This window comes from Oratosquilla oratoria, chromosome 35, assembly GCF_046742065.1.
Source record: "Oratosquilla oratoria isolate Oo_2021 chromosome 35, ASM4674206v1, whole genome shotgun sequence".
Classification (NCBI taxonomy): Eukaryota; Metazoa; Arthropoda; class Malacostraca; order Stomatopoda; family Squillidae; genus Oratosquilla; species Oratosquilla oratoria.
In genome coordinates, this window is record NC_134811.1 from 24736357 (window position 1) to 24752745 (window position 16389).

General features: G+C 40.3%; 1 protein-coding gene across 2 annotated transcripts in view; it reads right to left on the reverse strand.

Moving 5' to 3' along the window:
* Positions 1-16389, reverse strand: part of LOC143018589 (methylenetetrahydrofolate reductase (NADPH)) — a 42543-nt gene that overhangs the window by 21161 nt on the left and 4993 nt on the right. The window contains exons 1-5 of one of the 2 annotated variants that reach the window (XM_076174084.1): positions 10103-10333; positions 8440-8560; positions 4446-4617; positions 3189-3292; positions 841-975 (exon numbers count right to left, since the gene is read on the reverse strand). In XM_076174084.1, coding sequence (XP_076030199.1) covers positions 841-975; positions 3189-3292; positions 4446-4617; positions 8440-8539 — 511 coding nt within the window. In that variant the 5' untranslated portion in view covers positions 8540-8560; positions 10103-10333. Of the gene's footprint in view, positions 1-840; positions 976-3188; positions 3293-4445; positions 4618-8439; positions 8561-10102; positions 10334-16389 lie in introns of those variants that run through there. The other variant, XM_076174083.1, reaches the window with a different exon arrangement.

Consider the following 16389-nt stretch of genomic DNA (forward strand, 5'->3'; position numbering starts at 1 on the left):
TGAGCCTAAACTTTCCACATCATCTAAAATATTTTGATTTTTTTTTAGTGGATCATCAGCAACATCCAAAAAATTAATAGTAAAACAAATGGGAGATGTTAATGTACAATTCCAATTCCATGTAGTAAGCGCTGAAACTATCAGTTGTTTTAAGAAATGATTAGACAGCTTTATGGATGGGGATGACATGTGGTGATGGATACGGAGCTACCTAGTGTAGGCCTTATGGTCTCTTGCAGTCTCCTTCATTCTTATGTTCTTATGTTCAGAATGTAGCAATTGTTCTCATGTATTACAAATTGAAAACCCAGCCATAGTGACTGGCAATAGTACCCAGGCCCTCTCATAGACCCTAATGGCAAGAAAAACTGAATGGCTGCTTTTGTTTTACTTGTGTGGGACAGTTTCCATGACACCAGCTTATAAGAGCAGGAGAGAAACTTCCACCGATTGTCAGTTCTCCTTAATTGTGAAATCAAAAGTCATCTCCCAATGAAGGTGAAAATATTTGAAGATGGGTGACAAGATGCAGAGTGTCTCTGAAGACCATCTACAATGTCATCACTTGCAGATACATATCAATGGTAGGATACCACAGTATATAACCAAAGCCAAGTAATTATTGTGAAATTCATAGCTCCACACCACCTCATATATCTAGTAAAACAACAATTTCAAAACAAATACAGAGCAACAGGACATTTGGGAGGGGGCAAATGAGAGAAAAGATAAGAAGAAATGAGAGAAAGAGGGTGGAAATAAAGTAAAGAAAAGAAAAAAATTTGTCAGAATATTAATACACATGCACAAGAGTCTATACAGTTTTAAAACAACCATTACCTCCTCTTAGAGCCAAAATGTTTCTGATGCCCAGGGACTTTGCTCTCTGAAGGTGCTGTGTGATTTGTGCCTTTGTCTGCATACAGCAGGTCATATGCAGCATTGTCTCAAGGCCACTGTAGTTTAATGCTGCATCTGTTTGGGACATAATATGCTTGTGTTAGGAACTAGTTTCTTGTGGTGGGGGAAAAGAATAATGTCACCAAGTATTCCCACTTGAGCTGTACATGGCAATAAATATGAGATGGGGATTGGACTAGGCATCCCTGCACATTCCTGGAAAAAAAAAAAAAAAAAAACAGAGGGTCTGGAAGGAGTTTTCCAACTAGAACTCTAAGATTTGGGTCTTTAAATGTGCATGGATATGGTACAGATGAGAGTAAAAGGGAAGAGATAGGCAGTATGTTTGTGAGAAGAAAGATGAATGTGTTGGCATTGAGTAAAACAAAGTTGAGAGGGAGGGGCGAGTTTGAGTTTGGGAGTGTAATTGTGAGGGTGTCAGGAGTGAAGAGAGGACAAGGGAGAGAAGGGGTGGCTATACTAGTAAGTGAAGAGATAGGTAAGTGTGTGGTGGAGTGGAAGGAAGTTTCTTCAAGGTTAATGTGGATAAAGGTGAAACTGGGAAGGGAGATGTGGGTTTTTGTAAGTGCATATGGGCCCAGTAGTGAGAAGACTGTATAGGAAAGGGAAGATTTTGGATAGCATAGAGGGTTTAGGGAGAAATATCAATGTAGTGGTATTGGGAAACCTTAATGCTAGGGTAGGAAATGAACCAATAGATGGAGTGGTTGGGAAATATGGAGTTCCAGGAAAAAAATTGTAAGGAAGAGTTAATGGTGGAAATGTGTCTAGAAAGAGCTGATGATAGCAAATACAGTGTTTAGGAAGAAAGTCAAGCAAAAATACACATGGGAGAGGGAGGTGGATGGAAGGGTGGTAGACAGGGCATTAATAGACTACATAGTGGTAACCGGGAGAATAGTAGGAAGAGTTTTTGATGTACATGTTCTAAGGGGAGAGAGTGGGGGAAAATCAGGTAATTTTTGGGGGGAATGTAAGATGAGAGCAGAGGATATAGGGAGAAAGAGGAAAAGGACAGAAAGAAGGGAGGTGCTGAAAGTAAACTGCTTAAACGAGAAGAGTACAAGAAGCTGAGAGAGGAATGGGAGGGAGTGAAGAATAAAGTAGAACTAGGTGTAGAGTAGGAATGGGAATGGTTCAAGAAGAGTCACAAAGTGTGCAAGATGGTGTGTGGAACAAGGAGGACAGGAGGAAATAGAAGAAAGGGTAGTGAGGGGTGGGATGAGGAAACAAAGAAGGTTGTAGAAGAGAAGAAGCAAGCATTTACAGACTGGTTTCAAAATAGGATGAGAGAATCATATGAGAGGTACAAAGAGAAAAGAGAAGTAACCCATACAATAAAAAAGGAAAGAGGAGAGTAGATGTGAAATAAGGAAAGAGTATGACAGAAAATTTTGAAAGTAATAAAAAGATGTTTTGGAAAGAAATTAAGAGAGGAAGAGGAGGTGAATCAAATAGAGAAGAAAAGGTAAAAGGTGCAGATGGAGAGATGATAATGGAATAGATGGCAGTAAGAGGAAAATGGGTAGAGTATTGTAGGGAGTTACTAAATGTGGAGGAGGATAGTCAGTGAAAGGTAGATGCAGCGAGAAGCACTAAGAAAATAACATTTGTTTCCCCATTATCTTTATCATCTTTGTCTCACACCCACTACCCAGGTCAGAACAAAACTAAAAGGTATACATACAAATACCAGGGGCCTTTTCCCCTTGCAAGGGAAGTAACCAAGGTCAAAAGGCATAATTCCATTCCCACCCATTTCATCCCCGCCCACTCCACTCCCATTCACCTCCATTCCCCTCTTTTCTTGGTTCCTCCTGGACGATGGTTCATCCCTGTATCTCACCCATTGCCCTGGGTCATAAGCAATGCAGCAAGACACAGCATATCCACAACTAGGCTGCTTCATTTAATCGGAGGGGATGGAGCAGGGGAGGTTGCCAATCAAATGAAGTGGGCTTGCTGCATTGTTCATGACCCAGGACAATGGGAGAGATGCAAGGATAACTCGTCAACCAGGAGGAGCTAAGACATGAGGGAGGGAGGGGGGTAAATGGGAGTGGAGTAGGTGGGGATGAAATGGGTGGGAGTGGAAACTAAAAGGTGAAATAAATAAATATGCAATATAGTCTGAAAACTAGAACTATTGTCAACCTTTGCAATAATTTCGGTTACCTTTAATAAGATATATTCAACAGCACAATATTCACTTCATCAATAGTAAGACTGAGCATTGACATTGGAGTTGGAAGAAGAAAAACACTTACTGGCAATGCTCATGGATGAGGTCTCAGTATCTCCTGCAGGGTTGCCAGCTGGATGCCAGGTGACATCACAAAACAGGGGATCTCCTTCTCGCAATCGATCAAATCTGTAAACATATTTTTCCCTTCAAGAACCTTCATGTCATATTGTATGAAAACATTCATTCTTTCACCTAGACAATATTGATTTCTGGGACCAACAATAAGCATCTACTTATAGTGGTCCTGCAGGATGGATACCTGGGAGTAATCTAAAAATTGCTCACTGTCAAATCCTATTAAAAAGTCTACCTATCTATATACCAAGGGCTTTTCCCCCTTATAAGGGAGGTAGCCAAATCATGGCATGTACAAACTCCTTTTCCACTCCTATCTACCACCTGTGTTTCCTTCTTAGCTTTGCTCCTTGTGAATGAAAGGTCATCCCTGCCTCCTGCCCACTGGCTGGGTGTGGTGGAAAAATAAAAGTTGACAAAGACACAGACACCTCGGGGATGATGGTGTTGATCTCTTTCATATGATGATGCCTATGTAGGTGTCATGTGGCGTGAGTGGGTACACGAGTATGCCAGTGTTGGTATCTTGATTATATCTATTTTGTATTTGCGGTTAAGTGAACCCCAAATTTTGTGAACTGGCTTGATCACATTTTCTGTATTTATTATTACTCAGTGAAAGAGAATGAGTAATACAGCAGTGACTTTATATTTTATAATGTAAGTATTGTGATGCATCAATTATTGTACCTCAGGCATCTGGTGCTGTGCACAAAAATTTGACTCCCATTGAAGAAATTAATGGGCTCTGAAGATGAATGACTTGGAAATCATCCTGTCTGATGTCCAGTCAACATGACTACCCCACTGATCCCAGAGCAAAATTATTCCATTTAAGAAAAAAGAAATTACTATTAGCCACTTCTCTTCACTCCTAGGCACATCGCACATTTGGCAGCATTAGCTGCCCGACATACGATGTTGCGTCATGATAATCGCATTATAAAAAATAAAGTCAGTGCTCAATCGTTCGTTCTCTTTCACCCGTGTATTTTGATAACCATAGAAAATTGATGAAGCCAGTTTAGAGAGAATCGAAATTACGTAGGTACGACTACAATAAATATAATCAAGATGGCAACGTCGGCATCATCGAGTACCCACTTGCTCCTCATGCCGCCTACGTAGGCATCACCGCATGGAAGTGGTTAAGTACAATAAAAATAGAAACAATGGTTGTTGCTGAATCACAGCTACCACTCACCTAGCAAGAAGATTCACAGCTCCTCCCTTGGTGCGTGGTGGAAAAAATTCCAAGGAGAAGAACTTATCCTTTGACTCAATCCGACTCTGAATCTTTTCTGCTAGGTTATGATACCCAGAAAGGTAATCCCATTCATTTACTGGAGACTCTCCTTCTTTTGAGCCTAGGTTTTCTGAGGACCATCCAGAAAAAAATAGTAGTTTATATAAAACAAACAATCAGTCTCATATCTCGCAGCTCCAAGAAGATAAAAATTTGTGAACCTGTCTGAGATGAGGGTGTGTATGCAAATATAGTCAAATGGCCACCTTCTGTGTGGAGATTACACCTTGGGCAGTTCTTGTCGGAGTCACACCATCCCTTCATCCATTCTACATATTTCTGTACTCACTCCTCTCTTTTGCATTCTCTCTTCCCTGCTCTAGAGATTTCATGTGCATCCAAAGCCCCCTTCATTCTCGGATTTCATCTGAAACTCACTTTTACTTTTCACAATACCTCATTCTTTCTAAATATCCAACCAACCTCAGTCTGTAGAATCATAAACATATACAAAAATTATTATTAAAAGTAAGAGATAGGGGTGAATGGAAAATGGTTGTGTATGAATAATATATTGATGTAGGCTGAAGGGATTTCTTCCAGTCTTCTCTATTTTCTACAGGAGGGGATGGGGGGGGGTGTTGTGTAAGCGAAGCAGCCTTGCTGTGTATGTACTGCATTTTGTGCATTGTTTTTGACTCAGGCAGTAGGCAAGAGTCGGGGATGACCCATCATCCATGAGGAGCTTAGGTATATGGGAAACAATGGTGGTGGAAGGGAGTGGAATGGGTGAGAGTGGTTGTGTGCCTTTGACTTGGTTACCTCTCTAATAAGGGGGAAGAACCCCTCAACATATAGATAGATTATGATTTTTTTCTTTGAAAAGTCTGAGAATTTGGTCAGTTTAAACTTCTGAGGTGAAAGTAGTTATTAAAATGATGAAGAGCATGTAAGGCCTTGGGTTAGATGGGTGTCATGAGGAGTGTCTAAAAAAGGAGGGTACAGTAATGATAAACTGGTTGGTGACATTTTTTAATGCTTGTCTAAAAGAGGGTAGAGTACTGGAGGACTGCATGTATAGCTCTGCTTTAAAAAGGAAATGGGGACAAGTGTGAGTGTAGTAGTTTTAGAGGGATAAGTTTGTGGAGTGTAGTTGGGAAGGCTTATGGGAGGGTCTTGATTGAGAGGAGTAGGAGAGGAACTGAGGGAGTAACTGTTGAAGAATAGTGTGGATTTAGGACAGGTAGGGGATGCGTAAATCAGATTTCTGTGGTAAGGCAGACGTGAAAAAGTTTTTGGAAAAGGTAAAGATGTTTTTTGGCCTTTTATGGATTTGGAAAAGGCTTATGACTGGGTAGAAAGGAAGGCACTATGGGAGGTATTGCAGATATATGGGATAGGAGGAGAGATGTTAAGAGCAGTCAAGAGTTTTTTGAGGGTAGTAAAGCATGTGTTAAAATTAGAAATGGAGAGAGCGACTGGTTTGATGTATCATGTTGTGGTGAACAATCTTCCACACGTGCGTCTACATGACATTTTGGCTTATGGTATCGTTGTTGCAGAAATGGGATGGACAAGGAATGGATATGTTATGCAGAAACAGCTGGCCTTCAGCCTTGTATTGCTATTGTGTAGGTTGAGTCCATATTATGCCTGTACTACAGGTATGTGTATCCTCATGAAAGCACAACTTTGGCCTTGCCAAGCCATGTTCCCACGAGGCTGGGTCCTTCACTAGTTACCTTTCGGTACGTAGGGTGTGTATATAAGGAGACAGGTTATGGTCTCCATGGTCAGTTCACCTCTGTACTTGTAACCAGCAGTGTGCGACCCCAGGCCCACATGGTCACTTTTGCGGTTAGGGCAGCCTCAGAGCCTGACCGCCCAACCCAGCCTAGGTCGACACTCGCACTAACCAGAATAAAACCATCAAACTCACTCGAGCTTCATTCACTCCCTCGTCACCAAATCCCTAGTAACATTCTCATAATGTTACAATGTCACCATGGCTGTTCAATTTATATATGGATGAGGTGGTGTGAGAGGTAATTGAAAGGGTAATAGGATGGGGATTAGAGATGGCAAAAGAAAATGAAAAAAAAAAATGGGATACAAGCCAGTTGTTCTTTGCTGATGACACTGTGCTTGTAGCAGGATCAGAGGAGGGATTAAGGAAGTTAGTGTCAGGGTTTGGGAAGATGTGTGAAAGAAGGAAGTTAAAGATAAATGTGAGTAAATGTAAGGTGATGAGATGTACAAGGGGTGAAAGTGGCAGCATACTGGAAGTGAATATTAAGGGAGACAGACTGGAGGAAGTGGATAGTCTTAGATACTTGGGTGCGAATGTGGCAGGAAAGGGAGGAGCGGAGGTGGAGATAGAATGTAGATTGAGAGAAGCAAGTAAATGCCTTGATGGATTAAAAAGTTTAATGAGAAATAGACATTTGGGAATGGATGCTAAGAGGAGATTGTATGAAGGAGTGATTGTGCCGATAGCACTGTGTGGGGGCACAAACATGGAACATAAGAGAGGAAGAGAGATGGAGTTTGAATGTGATCAAGATGAGGTGTCTGAGAAGTATGATAGGGGTTACTAGGCTGGATATAGTGAGAAATGAGGGGGTGAGGAGGAGAATGGAGGTGGAAAGGAAGTTGGGAGACTGAGTGGATGAAAGAGTATTGGGATGGTTTGGACACATGGAAAGAATGAGTGAAGAAAGACTAGTAAAAGAGGTGTGGAAGGCAGATGTGCGAGGAGTGAACATGAGGGGGTGACCTAGGATGAGATGGATGGATGGGGTAAAAGGGGCTTTGGGAAAAAGGGGAATGTCTGTTGAGGAAGGACAAGATAGGACAGAAGATAGGGGTGAATGGAGAATGGTTGTATATGGATGATGATGTGATCCATGAGGTGGAATGGGCAGGGGATGGGGGGTGAGGGAGTACGTGTGAGAAAAATTTGACACAGCCCAAAGGGATTTCTCCCCATCTTCTCCTTTTCTGCATGAGGGGACAGGGAGGGGAGGTTGCCGATTTAATGAAGTGGCCTTGCTATGGATGTGCTGTGTCTTGCGACACTGCTTCTGACCCAGGTCAGTGGACAAGATGCAGGGATGACCCGTCATCCAGGAGGTGCCAAGATAAGAAGGAAGGAAGAGGGTGCAGGGGAGTGGTGTGTGATAGGGATGGAATGGGAGGGAGTGGTTTTTATGCCTTTGTTTTGTGGGTATCTCCCTTATAAGGAGGAAAAAAGTATACATATGTACCATTCTTATACACCAATTTCAAATTTCTGCACCCATGTTCACTTCTCTCACTGCTCCATTCATATAAACAATGAACAATCAGTGACAAATGCAGCCCCACATTCTCTGTAAACTATTTTTTTTCCATTCTTGACTTCTAATGTCCTACTATTCATGTAAAAAATTACATCCTTACACTATCACCTATCAACTATGCATAGCAGCTCAGTACTTACCACCTGATTCATATACATGTTGAACAACAAGTGATATAAAAACCCTGATGCAGCCCCATATTCAACTGAAACCATTCATTCTCGCCATGCCTCACACTAACAATATCTTACTATTCAGGTAAAAGATTTTGAATTCAACAAACATCCACTTGTGTCCTACAAAGTAATACAGTATGACACATTCCATGTATTCTCAAATGTTGAAACACATGCATTCAAAATTTGTCACTCATGGATTTATTGCTCCAACAAACATGTCTATTGTTAATAAGAAAAAGTTAACTTGCCATGAAGCCGATACTGATCAACTGTCAAAATGACCTATCACCAATTACTGTGATTAATTGGGACAACCCTAGTTGATACACATGAATACTTCTACAACACTGTTGAGCCTATGTTTTATTAATTAAACACAAATTGGAAACAAAGTACAGATACTTTAGTTAGTAAGAATGTCATCCAACTAACCCTCATATTCAATCTCCTTGTGGTTCAGCATCTGCTTCAGAATGGGAAGGGCTGTAGTTCCCGAAAAATCGGATTCATGGATGTGCGCTTCTTTCACCATCTTGAATGCTTTTCAATTCACCTGTAAAGAAAATTATAGTGTCCCTTAAAGAAATACTGAACATGGTACACGAGGCATCGCACATTCTTAAACAGTACAGGTCTCTTATATATTAAGATACAATGCAGCAATATATGTAACTTTATACATACAATTGCTCTACATTACTACCCTTCTATAATTAGGCAGGCTAACTGCTACCCAAAAGAAAACTTTGTATGTATGTAGCAGTTGCCGACAAGAGAAGCAAGAATTACAATAGTACACCCATGTGTATAACACTATCCCATGTTAAACCAGTATTAACAAAGAAGTGGCAAGACAACAGATTTAAAGTGCCCCACAAGCAACTACCACACAGAGGACATGAAGCACCTTATACTTCACTGGCTTACAGTAAACCATTCACTGAACTGTACTAGTGTCTGCAAGGCTTAGGGACCATAGGGCTCTTCCAAAAAAGAGCAAAGAGAATGGATTATGACCAAATCCTATACACAAATAATTCCATTTGAATTACATTCTTTCAATGAAGTTCAAAGAACTAATACCAATACCTTACAATTTCCTAATTTCTAATATATCTGAGAATGAATTATGATACACTAGTTTAGATTTAGATTTATATCTCACAAATAATCTGATAATTTACGAGCACATCCTGCCTTAAAATCTAAACTACCACAATGTCAAACTTAAAAAGTAATTTAAGAGGTTTAACTGATTAGGGCATTTACACAGTTCCTTCAATGAAATTAAGTAAAATTCCAGAATCATGCAAACAAGAAACTTACATTGACCAATTGGTTCACCTAATGTAACCATTCCATAGAACAACTATAAATTTCAAATGCAAAAAAGAAATGTAAAATTTTTTTTGCATGATGATGATACTTGAATAGGACCTGAATCTATACTTTTAGTATGTTCAAGATCCTCCTTATATTATCATATCTGCAAAGCTGACCATTGCAATAGAGCACTAATAGTAATTCAAACATCCTGCCTTAAAATCTAAATTACCACAATGTCAAATTTAAAAAGTAATTTAGAGGTTTAACTGATTAGGGCATTTACACTATTCCTTCAGTGAAATTAAGTAAAATTCCAGAATCATGCAAACAAGAAACTTACATGAACCAATAGGTCCAAACCTAATGTATCCATTGCATAAAAACAATTATAAATTTCAAATGCCAAAAAAGAAATGTAAAAAATGTTTTATGTTTGCATGATGATGATGATACTTGAATAGGACCTGAATTTATACTTTTAATATGTTCAAGGTGCTTCTTATATTATATCTGCAAAACTGACCATTGCAATAGAGCACTAATAGTAACTCAAATATATGTATACAAATGGGTAAAAATCAGGTGAGACAGACTACCAAGCTCCTAGACCCACAATCAAAATGGGTCAATAACCTGTTACCTACAACTGTGTTTAAGTTTGTAAAATATAAATTAACGATTTATGTGAGGTAGATCAACAAACCTCCCTTGCTATTTGGCAAAAACATGTTCTCAGTGGACTACATACCAAACCATTTTCTCAACTTACACGATTATTATGAAGAAAGCTAATTTCTCAAACCAAATTAATTTGAAGACTATTACAGCTTAATTTCATAAACAGCACCTTCCCTCCATGCTTCCAACTAAATACCGATACACCATGATACTATAATCTGTTAAATTCATTTCAAGAGTTCAAGCTGTAGCAAAGCATCACTTCTTCCCCGAACACCCTGCGGTATTCTATCCTCTTCCAGATACAAGCGTACGCGGCCGAGTCACGTCGAACAATAACAAAACAAAGCTCAGGTTAGCTTGTTTATTTTGCTTCGGAATAAACTCTTTAAAAAAATGTTAAATCATCTGACACTTAACATATATACACAAACACACAAAATATATAATAGAAAAATGTAAGAATCAACCAAGACTATTCTGTAGATATGTGAACAGTAAAATAAAAAACACAGGAAATAGTGAAATTGCGGCAAGGGAAAATAGAATGCACAGAAGATATAAAAATGGCTGAAGTCATGAACACACACTTCAAGTAGGTGTTCACAAGAGAAAATTTAAGGCATTGGGATGAAGGGAGTGAAGTGAGATCACCCCATGCGCAAAATAATAGAACCAAATAAGAAATAATGAACCAAATATTGAACCTTGATGTTAAGAAATTGCACGGCCCGGATGAGATTGCAAACTGGATACTAAAATAATGTAAGACGAACTAATAGACAATATATATGATGTAATAAGCTGCTCACCCCAAGAAGGAAAGATACCAGAAGATTGGAAAATGCGAACATCGTACCGATATATAAAGGGGGAAATCAGGAAGATCCAACAAATTACAGACCGGTTTCCCTTACAGGCACAGTAGCCAAAATTTGTGAAAGATATAGATGGACTAAACATCTGGAGAATAATATACTAAAAAAATGATAAAGTACCTCACAAAAAATTATTAACAAAACTGGAAACCATTAGAGGGATACAAGGTAAACTACTGAAATGGATGGAGGCTTTCTTGCATGGAAGAAAAATGAGAGTAGTGTTCAAAGAAAAGAGTTGTACTTCGGAATAGGTGATTAATGGAGTTCCACAGGGATCAGTATTGGCTCCGATAATGTTTGCTATTTATGTAAATGACATGGATGAGGGTGTGGAATGTTACATGAGCTTCTTCGCAGATGACACACAATTGCTGAGGAAAGAGAGTACTGAAACGGGTTGCGAGTCGCTGCAGAGGGATCTGAACAGGGTTTGGGAATAGAGTCAGAAGTGGGAAGTGGACTGTAACATTAAGAATTCTAGCATAATGGAATTCGGAAAAAATATCAGGGCAATATAAAATCGGTACAAACGAAGTAAAGAAAGTGGAATATGAAAAAGACCTGGGAGTAATCATCACAAAGGATATGTCCCCTGATAAACAGATACACAAAATTGTTGAAGAAACCTACAAATTGCAAAGATCAATAAAGGTGGCTTTTACCTATTTGGACGAAGAAATGGTGAAGAAAATACTAGTCACACTGATAAGGCCAAGACTCGAGTACCCAGCGACACTATGGTCACCCAGCACTAAAAAGAATATAAGGAAATTTGAAAGAATTCAAAGAGCAACTATGAAGAAGCCCCCAACACTTTCAAAACTGTCATATGAGAAAAGATTGTCAAAACTGGAATTACCGACATTGGAACAAAGAAGAGAAAGGGGTGACTTGTGGACCATTTATAGCATCATGAGAGGCATGGAAATCTTTGATAGAGAAGACTTACTAAATTGGGATAAGAGAAATACAAGGGGACATGAAAGGAAGCCCAAAAGGGACAGTTATAGAAGAGACCTGAAAAATAACAGCTTTCCACACAGAGTGGTGGATATATGGAACAAATTGGACGAAATAATAGTGGGTGAAAAAACATACTCGAATTTAAGAGCAAATTTGACACTGCAAGATGCAGAGTCGGCACCACGAGCGTGCCTCCCCTTCGCGTACGATACAACTTGGTAATCACACACACCTCGTGGCGCTGTGATTAGAGTTCTCGCCTGCCACTACGGCGATCCGGGTTCAATTCCCGCCCAGGGCTGAAATAATTTCAGTATCGCTGCGCTGCGTTGGTGTTACTCCAACTCTCGTGGGCGGGGAGTTGGGTGTGTGCGTGCGTGTAAGGTCACAAATTTTACCCATAGATCGGTCATACGAGCTCTGAGCTCTCATCCGGGAGGTTAATAACTGTCGATTACGAGTCCAACACGTGATCGAAAACCATGGAGAATCACACACGGGAGGGAAATAGCTGTCGATCACGAGTCCAACACGTCATCCAAGAAAATGGTGAATCACACACACACAGGTACTCGCTAAAAATAATTCAGGTTTATGCGCTAACTTCACGGAGTTCAGACGATGAAACTGAGTCCTTCTATGATGATTTAAGTCACGTAATGGATCAAGAAAAATAAGTACATGTTGGTAATAGGCGACTTTAATGCTAAACTGGAGAAGATGGGAGATGAGTCGTGCATTGGGAATTTTGAAGTAGGGGAAACAAATGACAGAGGAGAGGTGTTAGTCAATTTTGCAAAGAACTATAACATGAGGATAATTGACACATTTTTTTCAAAAGCGTGTAAGTTGTAAATGGACCTGGAGAAGTTCAAAGAACAACAAAGAACGAAGTAGATGAGAGCAAGAGCGTTAGCAATGTTACGGTGATAAATAGTCAATATGGGTAGTGATCATAGAATGGTAGGTTGCACGGCGAAATTCAACTTCAGACCCGAGAGAAATAAACTAGGTTTAAAAAAGATAATAAGCCTTGCAAAGGTTAAGGATAACAAGAAATTTCAGTTAGAAATTAAAAAAATCCCAGCTCTAAGAACTAAAGAGGACACCGTCAAAGATATGAATTTGAATTTAGTGAATATCATTAGGGAATCGGCAAAGAAAATAGGAAGTACCAAAAGTATTAGAGAAAACAAATACTCCATAGCTACAAAAGACCTAATTAAAAGAAGTACCACGAAGATGAAAAGCAGGAGAGACTAAAGCTTATCAACAAAAGGTAGAGATCAGAGAAAAAAGAGAAACATGGATGAAATATTATATATATATATATATATATATATATATATATATATATATATATGTGTGTGTGTGTGTGTGTGTGTGTGTGTGTGTGTGTGTGTGTGTTTCTGTATAGCCGATGACGTTTTGACGATCTGTGTAGCTGATCGCTCAAAATTACATAACTTTTTTTTTCATTGAAGGTGAAGAAGAGGTAAGAGACCTCGAAATCTGCAGATACTGGTCCACCAGGTCAGTATTGGAAACTTCTATTCAACGTTGAAGAACGAAGGAAAAAAAAGTCTTCCGTAATTTTGAGTGGCCAACAACACAGATCGTCAGAACGTCAGCGGTTATCCAGTTTAACAGAAACCTATATACATTCTATCCAACATAATGGCATGCTCTGCGCGGTGGCTAGGTTTGATAGCCTTCCTCTAGGATTTAGGATCAGCTGATAAAGGAATCTGCGTTTAACAAACGCGAAGATGTATAATAAAGATATTGGGAACAAGATGCGATATGGTGGAAAAGGAGATAAGACACATAGTAACAGGAGTCAGCTTATCAGATCGTAGCCTGCACAAATTCTTTAGTTCCATTCATTTGTAGTTTGTCAGTCACTTTCACCATCCTTATCAATCACGTGATATATTTTCCCTTATCTCGTCCATGTGAACGCTAGTAAGATACATTTTACTTTTTTCTGTCGTTCATTGTTATCGCTGTGAATGCTGTTTTATGGGTAATACTAAGAGGCGACTTTATTCAGCTGGAATTTGTCCCTCGAGTAAATACGTTGAATTAGACATTGAATGATGATAATGGAATATTGCAATTATTGCCAAAATTCGCCGAGATTGAACGCGCGTATATGCGAGTGTCCACAAGAATATTAGAGCACGCTTACCATCACAGATTTCATTTTTCAATCTCTTTATCCCTCATTTCTGCCTCCTTTAAATCTTTCCTCTACCACCTTTCCTGTGTGATGTTGTACCAATGGACAAAATCATATATGCTCTAGTTTTCGCGGACAAAGAAAACTTGTATTGCCTTGGCAACTGGATCAATAGAAAATTATTCGATTTGGTTTTACGTCACGAACTACATTCTTCATGGACGGTGCTTTACGAAGAGACTCGTTCTGGTGGTCGGAGGCTATTGCTCAGAGCAAATGCTCTTCCTAACCTCTGCGCTATGACTGGGACTCGAACCCGTGACCTTGACCTTCCTAAGCGGCTGGCAGAGTGACTTAGGAAGATTGTAAGCATTGTTTACAACAGACGAGTACTAATTTTCCGTTAAATCATGTGTATAACGATATATGCGCCATCCATATATAACGATATATGCGCCATCCATAACCCGTGAGATATAAATAATTGACTTCATGACCGGTCGGAGTAGCTGGCTTTCCGTCCGGCGTGGGAATGATCGTGCACAGAGTTGCCGTCCTCTTCCCGCGCGACTCAGATGAATCACCCACATGCGTCCCTCAGCTGAATAAAACTGCGGGACGATTGCCACGTGAATTATACAGCGCGCCCCCGTCTCCAGGTGGTCAGGTTATTATTATTATTTTTTTTTACTAAGGACAAAAACATGCTCCTCTACAGGGGTAAAAAGTAAATTGGTGTGGATATGTTCATCGTGTGTGAATATTTGATATAATTAACTATATTTGGCTAATTTTTGAGTTGCATTTTTATTCATTTATTTATTTTTGGGGGTAATGGAGTAAGTGAATAAATGCATCATCCAGGGGATAGGATGTGACTGATGAAGTTTTGGGAATTGTAAATTTACGGCTTAAGTTGGAGGTGTCACCTGAAAAACAACGCTCCATGTGGAACAGACCGTCTGGAGGCGTCTGATTCTTCACTATTTACAATCAATGTAGGCTATCGCTTTCGCGTCAGTTCTGTGCTTAAATGAAGCACAAACCTTGACAGGCGCGCGTGCGCGCGGGTACGTTGGCGCGCACACGTAAACACGCCCAAGGTAAATGGGATGCGCAACTGCCCAGACAAGTAGTCCTCCACACGCGCACGTAATTTCCATAAACGCACATTAATGCACAGAAACACGTCAACATCCTCTAGATAAGCTTTACAATGGAAATGAAAATGCCACGTGGAATTTTATCAATCAAATGTAAGGAGATAGAAATAGACTACGGAAGGGGATGAAGAAAACTTGGTGATTACAATATGCGAAAAACTGAAACATGACCACAAACGCGCGTGCGTGTATGTGTACATATACACATGTACACGTACATAGACAAACACACACGAGTCATGTAAATTGACGCATCTGACCAAAAATGGTCATAAAACTGGATCCCGGATGCCTCGCCAGCTTTCCTTGGACCCTCACTGCCGCTGACGTCACCTAAACTTCCTGTCAATTTCCCCCGAAATGCAAGTTCCAAAGAACCGCAATGCTGAAACTATTGACATCTCCGAAAGGAAGAATGGAGAGGGGTGGGGGGAGTTTACAGGAAAAGAAATTCATTAGATAAGCAAATAGGTATGTTCATTGGGGGATGACTTTAATGACAGGATATTAGGTTAACCACGACAGAAAGGGGATCATAAAGATACGCAGGCCTAGGCGAGGCATGTTACTGCTCACGTAGTACCCGCTGTCAGCCACACAAACGGCATTGTCCCTGGCCTAGAGTCGACCATGAGCTCAAATCAGATGGCACCTCATCCTCACAAGAGCGGTTCGCGCGTGGCCGGCATAACAATGCGCAAGTGGACGCGGGACACACGTGCGAGTCCACAAGCAAAAAAATGTTAGTAAACAAAGAGGCCGCCGGTCGGCTTTACTTTGTCAATCCCATAACCGCACCAGCGTCACAGAGGTGCTGCAAGAATGAATGTGTGTGTGTGTGTGTGTGTGTGTATTCACTTGGTCTTTGGATCACGTGTTGGACTCGTGATCGACAGCTATTTCCTTCCTGGAAGAGAGCTCAGAGCTCGTAGGTCCGATCTATGGGTAATGCTATGACCTTGCACACACACACACACCCCCAACGAGAGTCAGAGTAACGACCCGAGGCACAGCGATACCAAAATAATTTCGGCCCTGGGCAGGATTCGAACTGGGTACTGGGAGCACTTCTACTTCCCAGTTCAGCGCTCTACCAACCGTGTGTGTGTGTGTGTGTGTGTGTATGTCTGTGTGTGTGTGTGTTGCTTTTCTATCCGACTCCAGTAATGCTTTGGAGATTATCATTTAT